The 18,992-nt window shown below is 48.0% G+C and overlaps 1 protein-coding gene across 1 annotated transcript in view; it reads left to right on the top strand.

Annotated features, from left to right (window-relative positions):
• ARHGAP31 (Rho GTPase activating protein 31) overlaps nt 1–18,102 on the top strand; it is a 56,893-nt gene extending 38,791 nt beyond the window's left edge. The window contains exons 4-12 of the mRNA XM_055807742.1: nt 3,496–3,578; nt 4,200–4,307; nt 6,016–6,161; nt 7,950–8,148; nt 9,903–10,027; nt 12,433–12,492; nt 13,150–13,776; nt 14,105–14,418; nt 15,310–18,102. Of these exons, the coding sequence (XP_055663717.1) occupies nt 3,496–3,578; nt 4,200–4,307; nt 6,016–6,161; nt 7,950–8,148; nt 9,903–10,027; nt 12,433–12,492; nt 13,150–13,776; nt 14,105–14,418; nt 15,310–17,775 (4,128 nt within the window). The 3' untranslated portion in view covers nt 17,776–18,102. The remainder of the gene's footprint in view (nt 1–3,495; nt 3,579–4,199; nt 4,308–6,015; nt 6,162–7,949; nt 8,149–9,902; nt 10,028–12,432; nt 12,493–13,149; nt 13,777–14,104; nt 14,419–15,309) is intronic.
• Nucleotides 18,103–18,992: the final 890 nt, after the last annotated feature.

Raw genomic sequence — 18,992 nt, 5'->3', positions numbered from 1 at the left:
AGACGGCGCGGAGAGAGATCCATGGGGTCCACAAAGACTCTCCCCAAAGACACCCTGTTGTCTGCTGTGGGAAAAGGCAGGCACATCTCTGCGAGGGGGCTTGCTGTGGGGCGAAGCCAGGTGGGAGTAGCCAAGCAGCAACCTGCTATAAGGTGGCAGGTAGCTGTTGGGGATGACAGCGGGGCTGGGAACACGGCGTGGGAGCTGGCTCGCTGTGCTGCCCGGCAGATACACAACAGAGTTAGGGGTCTTGCTGTTTTGATGCTGAAATTTAAGCAAGGTTGGTTGGTGTTTCAAGGTGGTGTGTAGTCAAAATTTTGAGCAGATTTGAAAAGTTGACCTATACCCTCAGGATAGAGAGATCCCGAGGATATAGGATAGGATCCCTAAGCTAGAGACAGCCAGGATGAATAGGATCTCAAAAATACAGGGTATCACTCAACCATTCACAGTAACTGATGAGTCTCATTCTTGTTGAAGCTATTTGGCTGGTGTCTTTCTGGCTATCACTACTGATTTATGAAAGAAAAATGCTCTAAAGGAAACATGAAGATTTAGATGGAAACTTTTTTAGGAAAGAATGTTTGCTGAAAAGTGCAGTTTTGGGATGATGACTTGCAGATTTTCGGTAGATACATTTGGTAAATAGTTTTATTCAAAAACAAAAGGGAAAACATTTCTGTAACTGTCTAAATGTTTCTTTTACAAATACTTTCTAAAGGAAATGTTTGAACATTAAATCAACACATCTAACTCTTAAATAAAATGCCTTTCAGAAAAGGGTTAAACAGCCCCAAATTTAAATGATAACTTCTTTCAGTTATGGTTGAGTGTGATGCTTTAGTCAACCTTGAACAAATGTTTTTTAAAATCCCAGCTCCCCAAATTGTTATCACTTTGGATTCACCTACAATGGATTTTATTTTTTTTTTTTAATCTCTGGCTTTTTCGTTTGTCTGCTCAGCCACAAAATCTGTTATTCACGTAAGTGTACTCAGTGAGGATGTATAATGGGTAACCCAGCTGACAGGAAGCACAGTCAGATACCAGGAGGAAAGAAAGAAAAAAAAGACCAGTTCCCCAAGGAGCAGAAAAACTGCGAGGAGCATGTGTATGCGTGGGGTGTCTGAACAGGGGACGGTGGCAGCTGCGCCGCAGCAGAAGAGCGCTGGTAGGAGTAAAGGATGTATGCTAATCCCAGCCTGAGTCAGTCGGAGCTGTCTCTGAGATGGGATAGGCTCTGCTTTGAGTCACCAGAGTGATTCAGACATTTGTGGCTAAAGAAAGTCAAATTCTTAATGAATAGAGAGGGGTTGGGATTTTGGTCATCACTATGTCAAGTTCACAGATGTAACATCCCAGTCACGACCTCACTGGCTATCAGCTTTTGCAAAATGATCTCCCCTCATGCTCTCCGTCTTGCCATCTTGTATTCTAGTGGTGGATGCTGGTTTCACAGGATAGATAAGTTGACCCTGCTTGGCTTGTTCTAGCCTGGGCATAGAGGGACCGATACTCCCTCAGAGCAAACCAGCTGCAGGAGACCAAGCCTAGCTCATCTCTCCAGACTCTGTTCCACTTGTTAACCCGGGCTTATGAATTGTGGACTGCCAGAATCACCAGTGGAGGAAAAAAAAATCCTAAATTACATAAATTCATACCATGATTAACAGACATGTAATAAATGTAGTTATTGGTTTTTCCTTAAAATCTGTATTCCGCTGCTGTAATCCTGAGTTTTGGAGGGGGCCTCAGATTTCAAAGGCACAAGACATAGAGGTCAGAAATGTGGCTTGGAGGTTTGAACGGGTCATGACCTCAGAGAACCTGGTATTTACTGTCTAAGCATTGGGTCTTTGAGACATGGAAGTTGAATATGGGAATGAAAAGCACTGGGAGAGAAAATACCGTGTACAATCTAGTTGTATCTAATGTTTTAGATGCTCCAGTTAAAGTTTATATTTCTCTCCATCTCTGTCTTTGGACAACACCATTCAACTGGAAACCTTGTATGAAGACCACAGGATTTCTTAGAATTTCTGGGCTAATGGTAATAGGCTTTTTTTTTGTAAAAAAAAAAAAAAAAGAAAAGAAAGAAAAAAGAAGGAAAAAAAAGGTGGGGCGAGCTGTAGTTATGCATAAAAAGCATAAAAAGTAATAGAAAGAATTCACCTACCTTTAATTTGGGCAAAACAAGTGCATCTGTATCTCAGGTACACCCAGCCTGTAAGCTCACTTGTTTTTCTTTGCCATCACACTGGTGAGAGGTTTGGACTAGAGGGCATAGACCTCATATCCCAGTGTTAAGGAATAAAATGTGATTCATATTCACCTCTGACCTTGAAGCTGGCAATGTTTGGTTTGCTGGTGGTTGTACATGAGCAGTGGTCTGCTGGGAAAAGCACAGTGACCAGAACAGAGATGGCTGCAGCATCAGTGTGGATGTTGTAATGACTGCTACAAGAAGATGTTTCTCTAGTTGTGGCTGCTAATATCAGGTTCATAATGTTTAGGCGGCGGGTGGTTTGGGATGGGTTGTTTCCTTCCTTTCCTTTCCTAGCAGAGCTGACGTCTGTCTGTAGGCAAAGCTTCTGCTGGCAGCGTGGGTCCCGGCATCTTTCTTTGAACTCGCTCCAAACTCCAGTGGCAGTAGGGTAGGCAGGAGGTTCCCAGACAGTCATGCATTGTTTGAACTCACTGGTGGTTTGTCCTCCCCCAGCACAAATATTGAGAGAGAAAAGCTGAACAGATGAATACCAATGCAGTAAACTCCTAGGAATGCAGACGCAAGCTTATCGTGGCTCTCTAAGCTCTTGGTCTGTAAAGACTTGCTCAAGACCAAAACGTATAACCTTGATTTTGTCTAACCTAGTCTAACCTTGAGTACAAGTATTTATTAATCTACCTGGGCAGTGAGTTGGCTAAGGCTCCTCCCGTCATAAAAGATGCAAAGTCACGCAAACAATCCCTATAGGTATCTTCATAAAACAGCCAGAATGTTGCTTATTTTGAAGAATATGGAACATGTGTATCCAAGCTGTTTTCATAACACAGAACGTGGAAGACCTGCTTTATTTTTAACACAGTTTCAGGGAGGGGTTGGGCCACAATTTTTTATTTTTTCCATTATTTTCACTTCTCTCTTTCTATTCCACTCATCCCTGTCCAAGTTAAAAGAGAAAAAGAACAAAAAAAAAAAAAAAAAAAGAAAAAGGAAACATAACTCCTGATTGAAGGTCTCAGTCCTTAAAGCCCCTCTCCCCAAAACACTGACCACCATGTCCCAGAGTGTGGGAAGGATGCACTGAGACATGAAATAACAGCACAGCAAAACTCTGATGTGCCGGGGACACAAAGCAACTTCTACCATCAGCTCTGTAATGTAACAAGAGAGCATTCCCTCTGGGACAGGCTGTCTCTTGTGACCCTCCTTATCCCTCTTCCTTTTCCCCTGAGTCAATTGCCAGGGCAGAATGTTTCCCTGTATCTCCGCAGGAAGCAGTATCACGCTTCCCCGAGGACGAGCAGTTGGCAAGAATCCAAAATGTCATCCAGGAGCTCCCACCATCGCATTACAGGTGAGAACGTGTCCACCGAGGTACTGAGGAACAGTGTGGTGACCCTCACCATCAGGGAACGTTGCCTGAAACAGTGCTGGGGTTAATTTCCAGAAGTCATTTCCTAAAAGCTGACTCACAATTTCCAAATCTGACAACAATTTAGCTGGCACTTAAATATCATTGAACAAACTGTTAGAGATTGAATAAGCTCTCGCTGCTGTGGTTTATCATCCTCCTTTCCTCGGCATGACCCCTGTGGCACCCTTGGCCAGTGTCCTGGGTGGGGTGAGGAGAAGATGATCTGCTGGAGGTGCTTGCAAGAGCTAAGCTCTCAGCCTTCGCAGCATCCTGCTCCCTCTCCCATCCACCTGGCATCTTCTTCTCACCATCAGGCTAAGGGTTGTTTGATTCATGCCCTATCTCTGGCCACCCCAGAGCACAGCTGTTCAGGTGTTCCCTGCCATCCCATGTAAATGCTGGTGCTGTCAATCCTCTGTCCTATGTTGTGCCATTACAAACACTGCCTTCCTCGAGGAGGGGATGACTCTGAGGCCAGGTCTGGGTCTGAGCCTTGCTGTCCCAGTGGGCAGGCACCGGTCACTTGACACATTTTTCTTTCTTCATGTGACACCACTGCAGAACACTGGAATACCTGATCAAGCACCTCACTCACCTGGCCTCCTTCAGCAACATGACCAACATGCACACCAGAAACCTGGCCTTGGTGTGGGCTCCCAACCTCCTCAGGTACAGTAGAGAGTCCTCTCACCCACAGCACCATGCTGAGCTCCAAGGGGACCACCAGCCCCCGAGCCTGGAGACCCAACCCCTGAGGGGAACGCGAAGACAGGGAAAAGCAGAATGACTAAAGGAAACAGTAGAGCACAGCAAACAGCTTTTAAAAGGAGAAAAAAAGTCTTCCAGGTTGAATAATCTGAGGTTTTACTGCCAGCTTCCAAGGAAGCCTGTGGGTTTGTGTATTTCTTATTAAAAGAAAAAAAAAAAAAAAGCTGTTATTTGCAAGCTGAGCACATCAATTTAAAAATGAGGGGTTAGCTCATCACCACAGAAAGGAAATGGCATTTCTGACAGTGCCAGGGCTTCTGCAGTGCAAGGCTTGGAGGGGAGAGAAACAGGGCAATAACACTACAGACCTCTGCCCACATCTGCTTGAGCAAAAGTGAGATGAGCTTGGTGGGCTTCAGATGGCCACTGGTGTCACATCTGAAGACCACCAGGTAGTCCGTCGTGTTTGTTATGCCTGGCACTCCGCTGGGAAGCAGCACGGGTAAGATTCAGAGGTTTGGCTGATATGTTGTACAGCTAAGCAGAACAAAAAAAATAGTAGCTGCAGGAAAAAAAAATTGAAATATTTTGTATATTTTTGCAATTCCCTTCCCTGCCTGCCCCATACCCATGTACTGAGAGGCATGAAGTATGCAGGGAGAGTCCAGGGCTGCAGCTGGGTGGGAGAGGGGCAATGGCAGAGCTGGTGGGGGGACCCCTGGGCTGACAGAGGACAGGGGCAAAGGACATTGCCTAGAGAGGTAGGGACCTGAAAAGCAGTTTCTAAAAAAGTTGTCTCACCCTTCTAAATGACAAAACAGGCAGAGCAGGTTCTGAAAATGAACCAAATGTTGACACCATTGAATATCAGAAAGCCAGCTTTTACTGCTGAGATGCTTTCAGTCTAGCATCTGTCCTCATCAAAAAACCTGAAGTCTGTTTCCTTTTGCAATCTTTTGTGAGTGCAAGTCTGAGGGAGGAAAAGAAAGGAGCAAGCAATGCAACTGCAGTCTCCTTACGGGGTTATCCTCTTGGCAGTGCCCCAGGTTATTATCTAACACACCAGTCATTAACTTTACAAAGGATCCATTGCCCAGAGATAATTTCTTCAGCAACACTTAGGCATGTCAAGATAAGGAATGTTTCTTTGCTGAGAGCGAGAGTGAGGATATGGGAGTGCAGAGGGCAGAGAGGAGGCTACTGGGGCACATGGCAAAGCACTGAAGAAATTGGCATGGGGAAGACCTGAGCAGGGTTCTAAGGGATTTCACTGAGAGCTGATTGAAGCGTTGAGCAGGGATCTGGAAACGGGAGTTTGAAGGCTCCTGTGCTGTCTTTCAGGCCCAACTCTGAAATAGCTAGCTAAAAAAGGAGCAAAGAAGGAGAAGAAGGGAGTTTGAGAGTCACAGTTTTATCTGCTGCTGAAGAACTTAAAGCTAAGTAGGGAAAATAACACAGGCAGGAAAGAAAATAACAGACATGGCAGAAAAAAACAGGGAAAATAATTTCTAAAAGAGTGAGAAGGCAGAGAGACAATGAGGGCCTGTGAGCAAAGGAGAGCGAGAAGTGCAGTAAGAGTGGGGAAAACATCCCTGTGAAAGCTGGTCTTCCCTTCCCAGGGGCTGTGTGTGGCAATGCTGGCTACTAGTACACCTCTTTCCTCCGGCAGGTCAAAGGAGATTGAGGCAGTTGGCTGCAATGGGGATGCAGCTTTCCTGGAGGTGCGAGTGCAGCAGCTGGTGATCGAGTTCATCCTGAATCATGTGGATCAGATCTTCAGCCACAACAGAAAAGCCAGCTCTGCAGAGAACATTGGTAACAATATCCTCAACCTGGTCCATGTGTCACTTGCCATGAACTTCAGCTCTAACGGTATCCCCTGCAACTAATATTTCAAGCACATCCACCCTTACCATCCTCACAGACTCCCCCAAATTCACCTTGGCCTCAATCCTTCATTACTCTTGCCCTCTTCATCCCTACCTCTAACATTTCCCTTTTGAACACTAGCCTCCTTCAGTGTGCTCCCAGATCGCCCTATAGCTCATCTTTTGGATGATCTCACCTGGCTTAACCCTTTCCACAAAAGGAAGACCACCTCACTGCTTCTCAGTTCTGGTCCAGGCTTTCTTTCTAAGCCCATAAGCCACAGTCTCAGTTCTTCTCTCAGGCTCCCCCGGTTATAATTCCTCATACCGATGATACCTGCCCTGCAGCCACCATATCCACCCAAGTCAGAGGCCACACTCCTGGGACAAAACTTAAGCTGGTGTTCTAATAACTTTTGTCTTGTACCTGGCACATTTTACGAAAGAGATTTGCTTTTTTTCCTGGGACACCAACAGTTTTCAAAGATGATGATTTTGTTATTTAGCGATGGATTTGTTGTCAAAATGCTTGTAAGTCTGGGAAGTGAGAGGGCTTGGATCTACTGTGACCACACATCATTTCAGAAATACGCATCTATCTGTTTTACACACTGGGAAGACGCACAATACCTTCAGAAGTGAGGGAGTAACCACCCTCCTACTTTCCAGCCCTGTGTCAGCTCATCCCATCACATTTCCCTTAACATGTGGCATTCTCTGCTAGTCTGTCCCTGGAGCCCATGTTCCCAGAGCGGTGCCCTGCTCCACCTGTAGCACCCCTGCTCTGCCATCCCTATGCATTTATTTGTGCCCTGGCAGAAGGCACGGAGGGAGGAATTGCTTTCATACTGACTTAAGCATTGTAGCAAATCACTGGCTAGTAAATTAAATTTCAAGGCTTCTGGTTGTACTGCAGGTCACTGGGCCAAAACTGGCCCAAGTTTGCTAAGTGCTGAACATCGGCGGCCTTTGACAGCCCTGTGGAGTCAAAAGAAGGACATGCTGATGGTCCCAGTTGATTTCTAAGAGGGAAAGCATCCCTTCACCCAGTCCCTCTGCGCAGGCAGTAGCTTGCACCCTACTTCAGCAGTAGGGCTAAGTACTGAGTGGACTTCAGAACCTGCACTTCATTCATTGCACCTTGAGCTGGTCTGTTTGGGACAGGGCTGTTACTGGGGTAGCACATGGGAGGTTGGCTTTGCCACTGTCCATGTCAACAGAGATCTTCAGTACCCAGGGCTGTTGGTCACGTCGCTTGCCATAGCCCTGAAATGCGTTAGGAAGGTAACGTGAAGCTGTTTCTTAGCATAATCCCCCTTCCTGGAACAAGGCAAGGAGAAAGATGTGGAAGTGAGAGAAAGGATTAGCCACTAGGTTTGGATCGGTGGCTGAACTGCTCCAAAATCTGGGGATGGAAGGAAGGAGAGAGGAGAAAGGGGAATGGGTGAATCCTGGTGGCTTTGAGAGATGCCTCTTTCACACTGAATTATCTACAGCAGAGGCAGCAAGTCTGCACAATGCAGCCTTTGGCTGGCAATTGTGGCCCTGCTGGGAATGCACTCAGATGGATAAGGTTGCTGGGGAGCTGGAAGACTTATCTGACAAAAAGCCTCTCTCCCTGCACGTGCCACTCCTTTCCCCCCTCCACAGGAGATGTTCCAGGCAAATAAAGACATGAAGCCCTTGCGCTCGTCTCTCCTCACCCCAGGCTGGAATGCACTTTCTTGTTTTTCAGAGAGTGTATCGGTTGTGAAAAGCCTGACCCTCCCCTCGGCCTCCCTGCCGATGAAGCTGGTGAGCCTGGAAGAAGCGCAGGCACGGAGCCTGTCTGCCTCCCACCCTGCTCGGAAGGAAAGGAGAGAGAACAGCTTGCCTGAAATTGTCCCCGTGACTGGGTCCCTCTTCCACACAGTTGTTGACCTCCCCGACAGCAAGTGAGTGCCAAGAGGAGGGTAAAGTGCAAATGAAAGGGTGCAGGTTCTCCAGCATGATTGGGAAATGAGACTTTTGTTGGCGTGACACCCCCGACACCTACAGCCACCATCGAGAGAAAAGTCTGTGCCCTTCTCAAAGGAGGCACAGCTGCTCTCGAGAAGCATTGCAGTTGCTGGGTTCAATGCCCTGCTAGTCTTTGTCCCTCCAACGGGGCAGAACCTTGCAGACCTCCTGCAGGAGGAATTGTCTTTGCACCCTTGTGGCAGCCTAGGATTTGGCTAAACACGGGCTGAACGTGGAGCAGGTCTAGACATAGCTCTCCTATGAGTTCCACCTGCTGGTGGCTGGTCCATGGCACTCCTGGTGGCATTGACCTGCTCAGCTTCATCCTTCTCCAGGTTCCTCTGCACTCGTAGCCAAGCACAAAGGCGAATTTTCACTCCTAGAGTGGAGAAATATGTACACAGTGGCACCTATGCCACCTATGCCTATGCAGGGAGAATAGTCCCATTCCAGCTGAGGTTGTTCCAGCTGTTGGCACTGCTGCCCAGCGTAAGTATTTATCTATTGGTCTATCTATCTGCTAATATATGGTCACTCTACTGCCTGGTTCTGAGAGATTATAGCCTCTGCAGCAGGAAGCGCATTAATCTACTGAGCCATAAAGCACTGAAGCAAAGATATTTATTTGCACTTGATATATTAAAGCAAAAAGAAGCCATCTAACAGAACACTGGCAAAAGGATAACCAGCTTGAGACAAAAGGCTGTATTGCCCCTCTAGAGTGCCTTTTCCTTTCTCATTTGAAAAGAACAGTCCTATCCCCAAGATATTAATCCTCTTTGTAGGACTGATTTGTGCACTTCAGAGCACTGATCTGAAAGAAAGGCAGAACTATGGGGGTAAAAGCCCATTATGAAGAACAAGACAGGGAGATATGTTCTGGCTCTGGAAGAGGGGAGATTGAAGGAGGAGTCAGAATGGGAATGTGAAGGAACTGAAACAGCTTCATGCATTAATATGCATAAAAGAAACCTGGCTGCAGGAGCAGCATCTTCTTTCTGTTTAAAGTGATTTCCAAAGAGGCACAGGGAACTGGTGTCGAACTTCCTCTGAGAGTTACGAGAAATTAATTTAATCCCCTTATGACTCCTCTTTTTTGCTTAGTACATTATATTTGCATATGATCATATAACACCTATGATTAGATTAATGTTGGCCTGAGAAGCATTAATAGCTAGTTTGTATTAAGAGATCCTTTTATTTTCGCAAATTCATAAAAACTGTAAGACGTGGGCTTTAAAAGATAGCTTTGTGCACTGAGTGATAGTACCAGTTCCATCAGTTCTCTGGAATTTATCTTGCATTCTGTCATTAAAACCTGTTAAAAAGGCAATTTTTCTTTACTGTATTGCAAGATAGCTGTAGCCTCGAAACCCCTCCTTTGTGGAGACAGGCATGGTTGATTGCTCAGTCAATCACAGTTGCTGTAGCGTGATGCCAGATTCAGCTCTCTGAAGAGTCAGCTTAGGTGTCTTTCCATCCATGACATGGTTAAATAGCAGTACAGATAATTGAGTTACAGAAAAGCAAGAGTTGGTTGTGTAGCTATGCCTTGCATGCCTTAGAATTAAAAGAGCTGTGAGAAGAAAAGAGAGACAGTGTTGAGGGGAGAGAGCTCAGAGGCTTTCGTGGGATATTAAGACAAAAGTCTCCAGGGTTTGGTAACCTCCTGAGCCCTTTTTCCTTCCAGGAGAAAATTATCTACCAAGTCCAAGAAATGGAAGTCGATATTTAACTTGGGCCGTTCTGGCTCAGAATCAAAGTCTAAACTGAGTCGAAATGGGAGCGTCTTCGTAAGGGCGCAGAAGCTCTCTGGTAAGAAAACACTTTTCAGTTAAGTATTTCTCTCTGCAGCTTCCTTCTGCAATACTGATAGCATGGGGCAACCTGTATCCCCAGGACACCAATACCATTAGACTTGACATAGTCAAACGGTGTCATGTTTGTTGCCTGGCTTCATGCACATCTCCTTGTCATGTGATGGAGAGAAACACTCTTGCAGGAGAATATGCCAGACAGCTACAGTAAATACACCATTTTGGTGAGTGAGAAACAGGCTCCCATTGCCCAGCTGTCAAGCTTGGGGACTAGGAAATGTTACGTAGGTTTGGATTAGTCCGCCTTTCCAGGCCAGCCAGTCTCTGGCTCCTGATGTTCCTCACATGGCACTGGGTGAATGGCTGTCCTTCCAGGCTATCCTTCTGCTAAAGGGCATTAAAGGACCAACAGTGTTCAGTGTCTGTGAAGAACAAGGTGCCAGGAGTTCCTGTGGCTCCTGGCTCTCAGCACTTTGAAGGAAGCTATTACTTTTGCAGAATTTACAAGAGAGAAGTTGTCTTTTCTCCTGGCTGTAATCCCAAATTCTAGTTCCTCCTGAGCTGCAATCTCTTAAACACTCAGCTTCCTAGAAAATCACATGGCAGTGCCAATTCCCAGTGTTCAGAAATGATGACTCAAGTTCCAAAAATCATGAAGCTGCCTGAAAAGTAATCATAATTCTTAAAAGAAAGCATACCCTTTGTTACCCGAGTTCATAAAGAAGTGTTTCAGGTTTATATCTCCTAAATTTTTGGAGTATCTCCAAGTCAAGAAATTTGCTTTTGAAAAGGAAGATGAAGGTGGAATTCTTTTTGGATAATCTCATGACTCCAGGAGCTGCTGTTTGGGGGAGCACTACCAAACACTGCAAGACTTAAAATAATACAGTCAATGTTGACCACATTACCTGTCATCACATAAAAGAGAGGCTGTGTTTGGATCAGAAGTGAGTGTTAAGCCAAATGCTAGATCCAGCTCTTTTTGGACCCCTGCCTTCCCCCGTGTTTTGCATGTACAAATGGCCTCGCATAGGGTGCCCCTGGCAGACCTCAAAATAGCTCTCCATCCTATTTTGATCATGGGATCACCTTCTCACTTTGATAAGGAATACTCTGTCCCAAAATAGCACTAGCCCAAGGATGCCCAGGAATGTCTGGAGCCCAGTGATCGCAGTGTTCCAAGCACGGTGCGGAGTGGCAGGAGGCTGTACATTTTCACCATCAGGACACACAAGAGCACAGGCGCGTGCAGAGATTTAGGCACTGGAGTAGTGCTTTTGAGAAGCCGTGCTTTAGCACTGCCCTGTTGTATTCTTGTGTCTTCTCTGCTTACAGCCTAGTGTGAGGAAACAGAAGAACTTGCTGTTGAAATTCAGCACATGCTTTAACACAGTTTGTGTCCATGAGCACAAGCCGGCGAGTTACATGAAATGTGAGCTACACAGCTTGAATTCTGTTCCTCCGGGAAAGCGGAGCCAGTGCTCAAGACATCATGCCATATGAACGTAGAAGGTAGCCAGGACTCCATATAAATGCAAAAAGTAGCTGGTGTTTCTCCTATGCTCATGTGAAAGTCAGTCCCAGAAGCCTTAATCATATAAACAAACGAAGTCCAAGCCTGCTCGCGTTCTACCTTACCTATTTTGTGCAACGTTGTAAACAGCAAACTTTTCTCCCAGACATTTTCCAGAGCTCCAAAGACCCTTTTTGGGCTGCCAGAGACTAACTTGTCTTCCTTGCCAGCTACATTCCCCCCACCTCCCCTTTTCAGGGCAGTAACAGCAACACGCTTCCAAAACCTCTCAGGAGCAGACCCGTAGAGAGCCTGGTGACAAATGGCAGCTTGTTTCTGGATGATCAAGTCCAGCGAGGATGACCAGGAAAATAGGTTGCTTACTGCCCTCATAAATTTCCCGGAGAGCTTGCTGGAGGCAGGTTATGAACATGCCAGCAAAAGAGCCTGGGAGTGCAACATAAAAATAACCTAACATTTGCTATCAGGAATGAGAGGCATCAGTTTTTTGTCATTTATGTCAGTTTAGTTAAAAAGTCCCCACAACCAATAGCCTGGCTTGATTGGGGAGGGCAGTGGCGCATAACAGCTTTGGGGATGTGTAACTGCTTCACAGTGGAGATGGTGATGACTGGCTGGGTTAAGTATAGCTCTCCACATGTCCGGCAGGTGCAAAGCTGTTGTTAGCGCTAGCAGATCCACAGCTGTGTGGACAAGTGTTGTGGGTAATAAGCCGCGTGGTGTGGGTACAGAGGGGGAATGTTTTGAAACGGAAAATAACTTTGATGTCTGCTTGGCATGCCCGTCTATATGTAGCCTTTGTTCTTTATGGGCTGAAACCTGCAAAGCTGCAGGATCTGAAGCCTGCTTCTAAAACTCGTTTTCCACAGAAAAAGCAACAATTCGGCCTGCGAAGAGCATGGACTCGCTGTGTTCCCTGCCGGTGGAAGGTGAGACGTCAATAACCTACAGCACAGGGGTGAAGGATTGCACCTCTGCATCCTCAGCTTCCCCCTGTGCTTGCACGGATGCAGCCGTCTGTTTCTCTGCCTATCTCACATGTCTGTACCTTTGTATGCTTATGCCATGGCTGCTGACATGTGCCCCCACCTTTGTGTGTGTGTGCATTTTTAACCCTTTTCTGTGTCTTTTATATTGGCACACACGCCTGAGAGTTGCCACCGTGCCTAGGTGCATCTTTCTTAGCAGTGGCATTGCTTTGATTTTGCTCTTGTTTATTCTGGGCACAAATTTCCCATCCATAAATGAAAAAGTTCTTGCAATAAGCTAACGATTGAGTTGGTTATGATTAAAAGAGTTATGATCTTTGCAGGCAATGGACACTAGCACTAGACTTGGCTGTGCCTGACTGAGAGGTACCTCTAATAAAAGTCCTAGGTGACTTCCACTGGAGGGCATCCTATCCAGCCCTGCCTGCCCAGCTGGGAGGAGGCTGGAGCCTCGAAGGTCTTTGGTACCTGCTATCCCCATCTTTCAGGGGAAATGCGGGTATTCACCACGGCAAGACTCATCCCTGGAGGGACTGAGGAGGGTTGTTTGCTAGTGCTTTGCTTCCCACTGACTTCCTTCTATCTTCCTTACTCTAGGGGAGGATGAAAAGAGCAGATTCAAACGGACAGTGACTACTGGAGGGTTTTTTGTTCCGGTGATGAAGATACGGACAGGAGGCACAGGCAGCTCATATGACCTCAGCAAGGAGAATGAGTGGGAGAGGGAAGGATCTGCCATGGGGGCCAAAGGAAGCTCAGAGCTGAGTGGGGAGAAAGGTTCCCCCCGGACACCACAGGCAAAGCCACCCCCTGAGCAGCTGAAGGTCTTCCGGGCAGCAGAGGATGCTGAAAACGAGCAGACTTCCCCCAAAGGCGGCCGAATGTTCTACACCTCAGAAACAGCAGCCAAGTCAGGCTTCCCAAGCAGCCTCTTTCCCTTGGAGGCCTCCCCTCGTCACCAGAGAAAAGCTCTGAACATCTCAGAGCCTTTCGCCGTCTCTGTCCCCCTGCGGGTATCTGCAGTCATCAGCACCAACAGCACACCCTGCCGTGTGCCCGCCAAGGAGAAACTTTCCCTCTCCAGCCTAGAGGAGCTGTCTTCTCTGGTGGCTGAGAGCCCAAGCCCCTCTGCCCTGGAAGCAGGGACCCACATGAGGACAGAGCAGGTGCCAGAGAGGAAGGAGAAACAGCTGGTGCCCACCCTGCCAGCGGCATCATCCAGAGGTAAAAGTGTGTTAAGGAGGGGGATGTGGAGCCTCCGTTGGGCTACTGGAGGTGCCCTGTCGCTTGGTGGTGTGGAGGTTGCTCCAGCCTGCTCTTGGAAAGAGACCAAGCCGCAGCAGGGTGGGTGTTGATCGTAGCAGGTCAGGTTGGTGCTTGTTGCAGTAATGAGACTGGGGAGGTGGGTGGCCTCCCAGCAACGTCCTGCTGCACCCGGAGGGAGCTCTTTAGCTTTGTTAGTTGGCATTAGGTTGAAACAGCACTGCTTTGTCTCGGGGCACATTTTTTCAGTCACAAGTAGTTACACTGTTCATTTGTGGGTTTGATCCAGGCTCTCACCCTGAGGAGCTGGTGGCAGCCAGGAAACCTGAGTCCTCAGACAGTCCACAGCCAGCAGCAGAAAACCAGGAGATGTTGTGTGGGCAAAGCAGCTGCACAAGCAGCACCAGCAGCCCCCAGCAGTCCTCAGAGCCGAGTCCCACCTTGGAACAAACACCGGCCTGTGAGGTTCATACAGGGCAGCTCCCTGCGGACAAGGCAGAGCAAGGACAGCTCAAGATGAAGGATGTCTCCTCAGAAGGCAGCTGTGGCCAGCAGGAGGTCGAGACAGCCAAGACAGAGGAAGAGTTGCGCTTAAGAGATGTGGTAAGGAAGAAAGCATGAGAAAAAAGATGGGGGACAACGTTATGGTGGCACCTGGGAGGTTGTTTAAAGTCTTGTTGTGTGTCCATAGTCACAAAACCTCAGTCTATGACCTAGGCTGAGCAGGGTCAAGAACTATGTACTGATTTCACTTCTGTCCACATTGCCATGTGGTGATTTACCTTCACACAACTACCTGCTGTCTCCTTTTGGTCTTCTTTCCTTGTATCTGTACAATTGCAGTCAGTACCATCTGTCTGCTCTGACACTCTCCAGATGTGAGACCATCTGAATGTCTGAGCATCTTGACCCATGGTCTCTGCATTCCTCTTCTATTTTTGCTGTCCCATTTGTCCTGGACAGCCTGAACAGTCCTTTTTTCTTCCATTCTCAACACACTATGTTTTTTTTATTATTATTTTTGCCTCCCCTGTATCTCTAGCAGAACTTTTTCTCCAAGTTTCTTACAGAGATACTCATCTCTGGACAGTTATTTAAAGATCTGTTGGCATAGCTCCTCGAATAGATTATTCATTCCAGTTTGTGTGCGATTTGGGAATGCAGATCCCTTGGCAAGGCCAAGCAAGCCCAAACGGGAGGAACTGAGAAATGGGCTGAGACATTCCAGCTACTCATTCACCTCCCTCTTTCAGTACGACCGTCCAGGCCTCATTTTGGCTGCACCTTGGATCTTCTCCTCCACAAACCCACTTGTTTATAGACACGTGTCCCTCCTTGAGCCAGCAGCAGTATGTGTGACTGTGTTTCTGTACCCACGAGTGTGCTCATCCAGGAGCCTGTCTATTCTAAGAGGGCTGTTTGAGGAAAATGGAGGGGTATTTACTGGTGAGTTGTGTGAGATGCCACGTTGAAGGCATTTCTTCTCTTTTTCAGACCGAGGAAGACCCTGCAAATGCCCTTCTAGAACCACTGTGGCCAGAGATACAGCAGGAACTGAAAATCATCGAGCCTGAAGAGGAGCTCTTGCTCTTGCCAGCAGCTGTCCCCAAGACCGGTCTAAATCCTGAATCCTCTTCTTCAGTACAAATGGATAGTTCTTCCTCTGGCCCAGGGCAGAGTCCAACACTGCCTGAGCAGAAATCTGCAAGCAGAACACCACAGAGAACAACTGGGGTGCCTTTATTGGGTGCCACCAGCACAGAACGACAAGACAGCCTCCACAAGTGCCAGCCTGATGTGGCTGCACAGCAGGGCTGTGCTTCAGCCCTGCCCAAACTGGGTAACCTTCTGACTGGTACAGGTGCTCCAAAGAACCACCACCCAGTAGTGGGCAGCGGGAGTGAATGTCTCACTCCTCCCCTGGACTGGAAGCTCCATAGTCAATCAGAATTTAGTGAGGTTGCCCCAAGTGATGAATTATCTTGTTCTAAAAGAGCATGCCCAGAGTCAGGGGGAGAAAAAGATAGCACTTGCCAGCTGCAGAGGGAAAAGGATGATCTTACCAGAGTTCAGACTCAGAAGGAGAAGCCTGAGACAATGACTGCTGATGAAAGGGATGCATTCTCCTCCAAGGTGCTGAGTGGAGCTGGAATCCAGGAGCTGAAGGAGGGCAATGCTGCTAGCAGAACCCATGATGCTGCTGACCAGGATGATGAGGATACCTGGACAGATAATGTGCAGAGCTTAGAACTTGTGGAGCCATGGGAGGATCACCAGTGGGTTACAAGCCCGCTCCATTCCCCCACCTTTAAGGACATTCAGGAGAAGACGATACAGGAGTTTCAGCCACAGAGCCAGAAAGCAGGGACAGGCTTTTCTCTTAGACCACGATTCAGTCGCAGCCTCTCCTTGGACAGTAAAGACACAGTGATGAGTCTGTGGACGATCCCATTCTCTTTCATAGATGCCACTGACCAGCAGCAACCATGCAGTGACATTCTGCCAGTGACTCGTGAGCTGCCCAAAACACAGCCCATCTCCCCCTCTAGTTTGGGCAAAGCTAAGCAAGATGAGAATAGCACAAGTCCTCCAGAAGAAACTTTGAAACCTGAGGAGCTGAGGTACCCCCTCAGCAGGGAGAAAGCACCAGCTGAAAAAGAAGGACCCTCCAGAATCTCTCTTTTAGAGGCAGAGGAAAAGAAAGCAGATATGAGCAAAGAAAACCCTTGGAGCTCAAAACTTGAGGTGTCTTTACCATACCAAAATAGCCCAGGCAGTTCTTCACAGGTGAACGCAAAGGAGGAGTTATCCATGTCTCAGGACTCTGCCCTGGGAGGAGAGACTGTTACCAAAGCACTGCACCCTGCCACTGAGTCGCAGCCGAGTAATAAAAGTGAAGAAACCCCTCGCAAAGTGAAGACAAGGCCATCATCCCTCAACTTGGATTCACTCCTTCCAGTCCCAGATTTCTTCACATTTGAGAGCCTGTCCATGCCCTCTGCCACTGGGAACCTCCTGTGTGGGCAGAAGGAAGTCAAAAGCAGTGATTCTGTCCCATCCCTGCCAACTGCTTGCCCTGCTGCCAGTAAAGGCATTCCCTGGGGGTCTCATTTCAATGCCCACATGGATCTAGACTTAGATTACCTGGCAGTGGCCCATGCCACCACTGGCCGTCGTAACTCTGCCCCTGTCAGCGTGTCAGCGGTTAGAACATCCTTCATGATTAAGATGTGCCAGGCTAGAGCGGTGCCCGTGATACCACCCAAGATTCAGTACACCCAGATCCCCCAGCCCCTGCAGGCTCAGAATGCTGCTCCACCGGCTGAGAAGAAGGAAGCAGAAGGCAGGCAGGCCATCAGACAGACTCAACGGGTGGCATGGAGCCACCTGGAAGCACCCAAGAGCCCGCTGACAGAAAAGAAAACCAAAGCAGAGAAAGAAAACAGTGACCCAGCTCAAAAGGACTCAGCCTGTCCTTGGCACAGCAGCTTTGGCTCTCCGCTGGAGCCACCTCAGACCAGCCATTACCCCGCTCTAGATGCCCCTGTTCTGCGCCGAAAGCGCACCTCTGAGGGGGAGACAGCTGGAGATAATCCACAGTCCTCAAAGATGGAGAGGCCATCAGGGTTATCCAAGCCTTCCTACAGATCTAGACCAGGGAGGCCCCAGAGTCTGATTCTCTTCAGTCCCCCTTTCCCCATTATGGACCACCCCTCCTCTTCAGCAGACTCCAGGGTGTTGTTATCGCCCATCAGGAGCCCCACTCAGACCACCTCTTCGAGCCCCATTTGTGGCGATCTGTCTGAGACTGCACGGACAACGCCTGAGGGGGTGACGCTGCGGAACAAAATGACCATCCCCAAGAATGGCCAGAGGCTGGAGACCTCTACCAGCTGCTTTTATCAGCCCCAGAGGCGCTCTGTGATTCTGGATGGACGAAGTGGGAGGCAAATCGAATAGCAACTGCTTCTCTAATCCCTTTGCCATGGTCGATGGGATGGGAGTGTCCAAGACCAACTCTGTTGCCATTTTGCTGTTGTTATAACAGTTCTCTGCAAGATGGACCTGAATCCTTGATGGTTTCCTGCAAAGCATTTTGCTACAGAGGGTCTTAATCTTTTCATCTTGCTTTTCCTTCCCTTTCTCACCCCTGCCTAGTCCCTCGCTGTCTAGTTTTTGTGTGTAAGCCAGTCCCAGGGAACTTGCATTTCCTCATACTTATTGTCTAACAAGCCCTGTGAATGTCTCATCCTCCCTTTGGAAAAAAAAAGAAAAAAGAAAAATAAATCTCGGTATAAGTAGAAAATAGGGCTGAGAGGAAACACTGTTCCAAAGCACTGCAGCACAGGGTGCAGGGGCACAATATCTACCAAGGAGGTAAGTCCAGATGTGCGGGACCCCCTTCCATGGTTTCCAAGCCACCAGTGAAGGACCGTGCCTACCCTTCTCTGTTGTCTGATTTAAACAGTGTAAATAAAGAGCGCAGGAGGCTGGGCATAGCTGAAGAGGAAGGTGGAGCTGGCACCAGCAAGTCACACAGGGTGTGACAGCCAGGGATGTTCCAGTGACAAACCTACAACCTGAAGGCACTGCCTCCAGCTGTGTCCTTACATCAAAGATGTGGTCTTTCCAGCATGTGCAGAGGCTGGAATGAAAGTAGCTGAACAGGAAACACCCAGTTGCTCTTTACATCTTCCCAGTCCTGTTTGTGAGTGCTGTGGTGCTCAGCCACACCTGCCCTGGGCAGAGAAGCTCCCCATGGCTGCAGAACACATGCAGCTGGCTGTCCAGTGGTAGAGGCTCCTCAGGCTGGTATTAATGAAATCAAAGACATGGTCGTAACGAAGGCCAGTATCAACTATTTCCATCATTCCTTAAAGCCAGGTGATGCCTCTGCAACTATCTGCAGCCCTGCTCCACACTGCCAACAGCAGAGAAAAGCAACAGGATCTTCTGATCTGCGTGTCCTTGGGCTATCGCCCCCCTGCCCCCTGACTGACATATCTTTGACCCTTGTCTTTCATTGCCACTGTGTGGCAAGTCCCCAGGTGCTTCTCCTTCCCTTAAACTTCCTCTCCTTGAGATTTGACGCTGTGTCTTTGAGAGCACGGCTAGCTGTCACCTCCCTGGCCCTCAGTGCTCTCAGATTGATGGAGAGTATGGTAAAGAGGATGATT

Source organism: Falco peregrinus, chromosome 6 (genome assembly GCF_023634155.1).
Source record: "Falco peregrinus isolate bFalPer1 chromosome 6, bFalPer1.pri, whole genome shotgun sequence".
NCBI lineage: Eukaryota > Metazoa > Chordata > Aves > Falconiformes > Falconidae > Falco > Falco peregrinus.
Note: the sequence above shows the minus strand (reverse complement) of the source record. Positions and strands in the feature narration are given on the sequence as shown.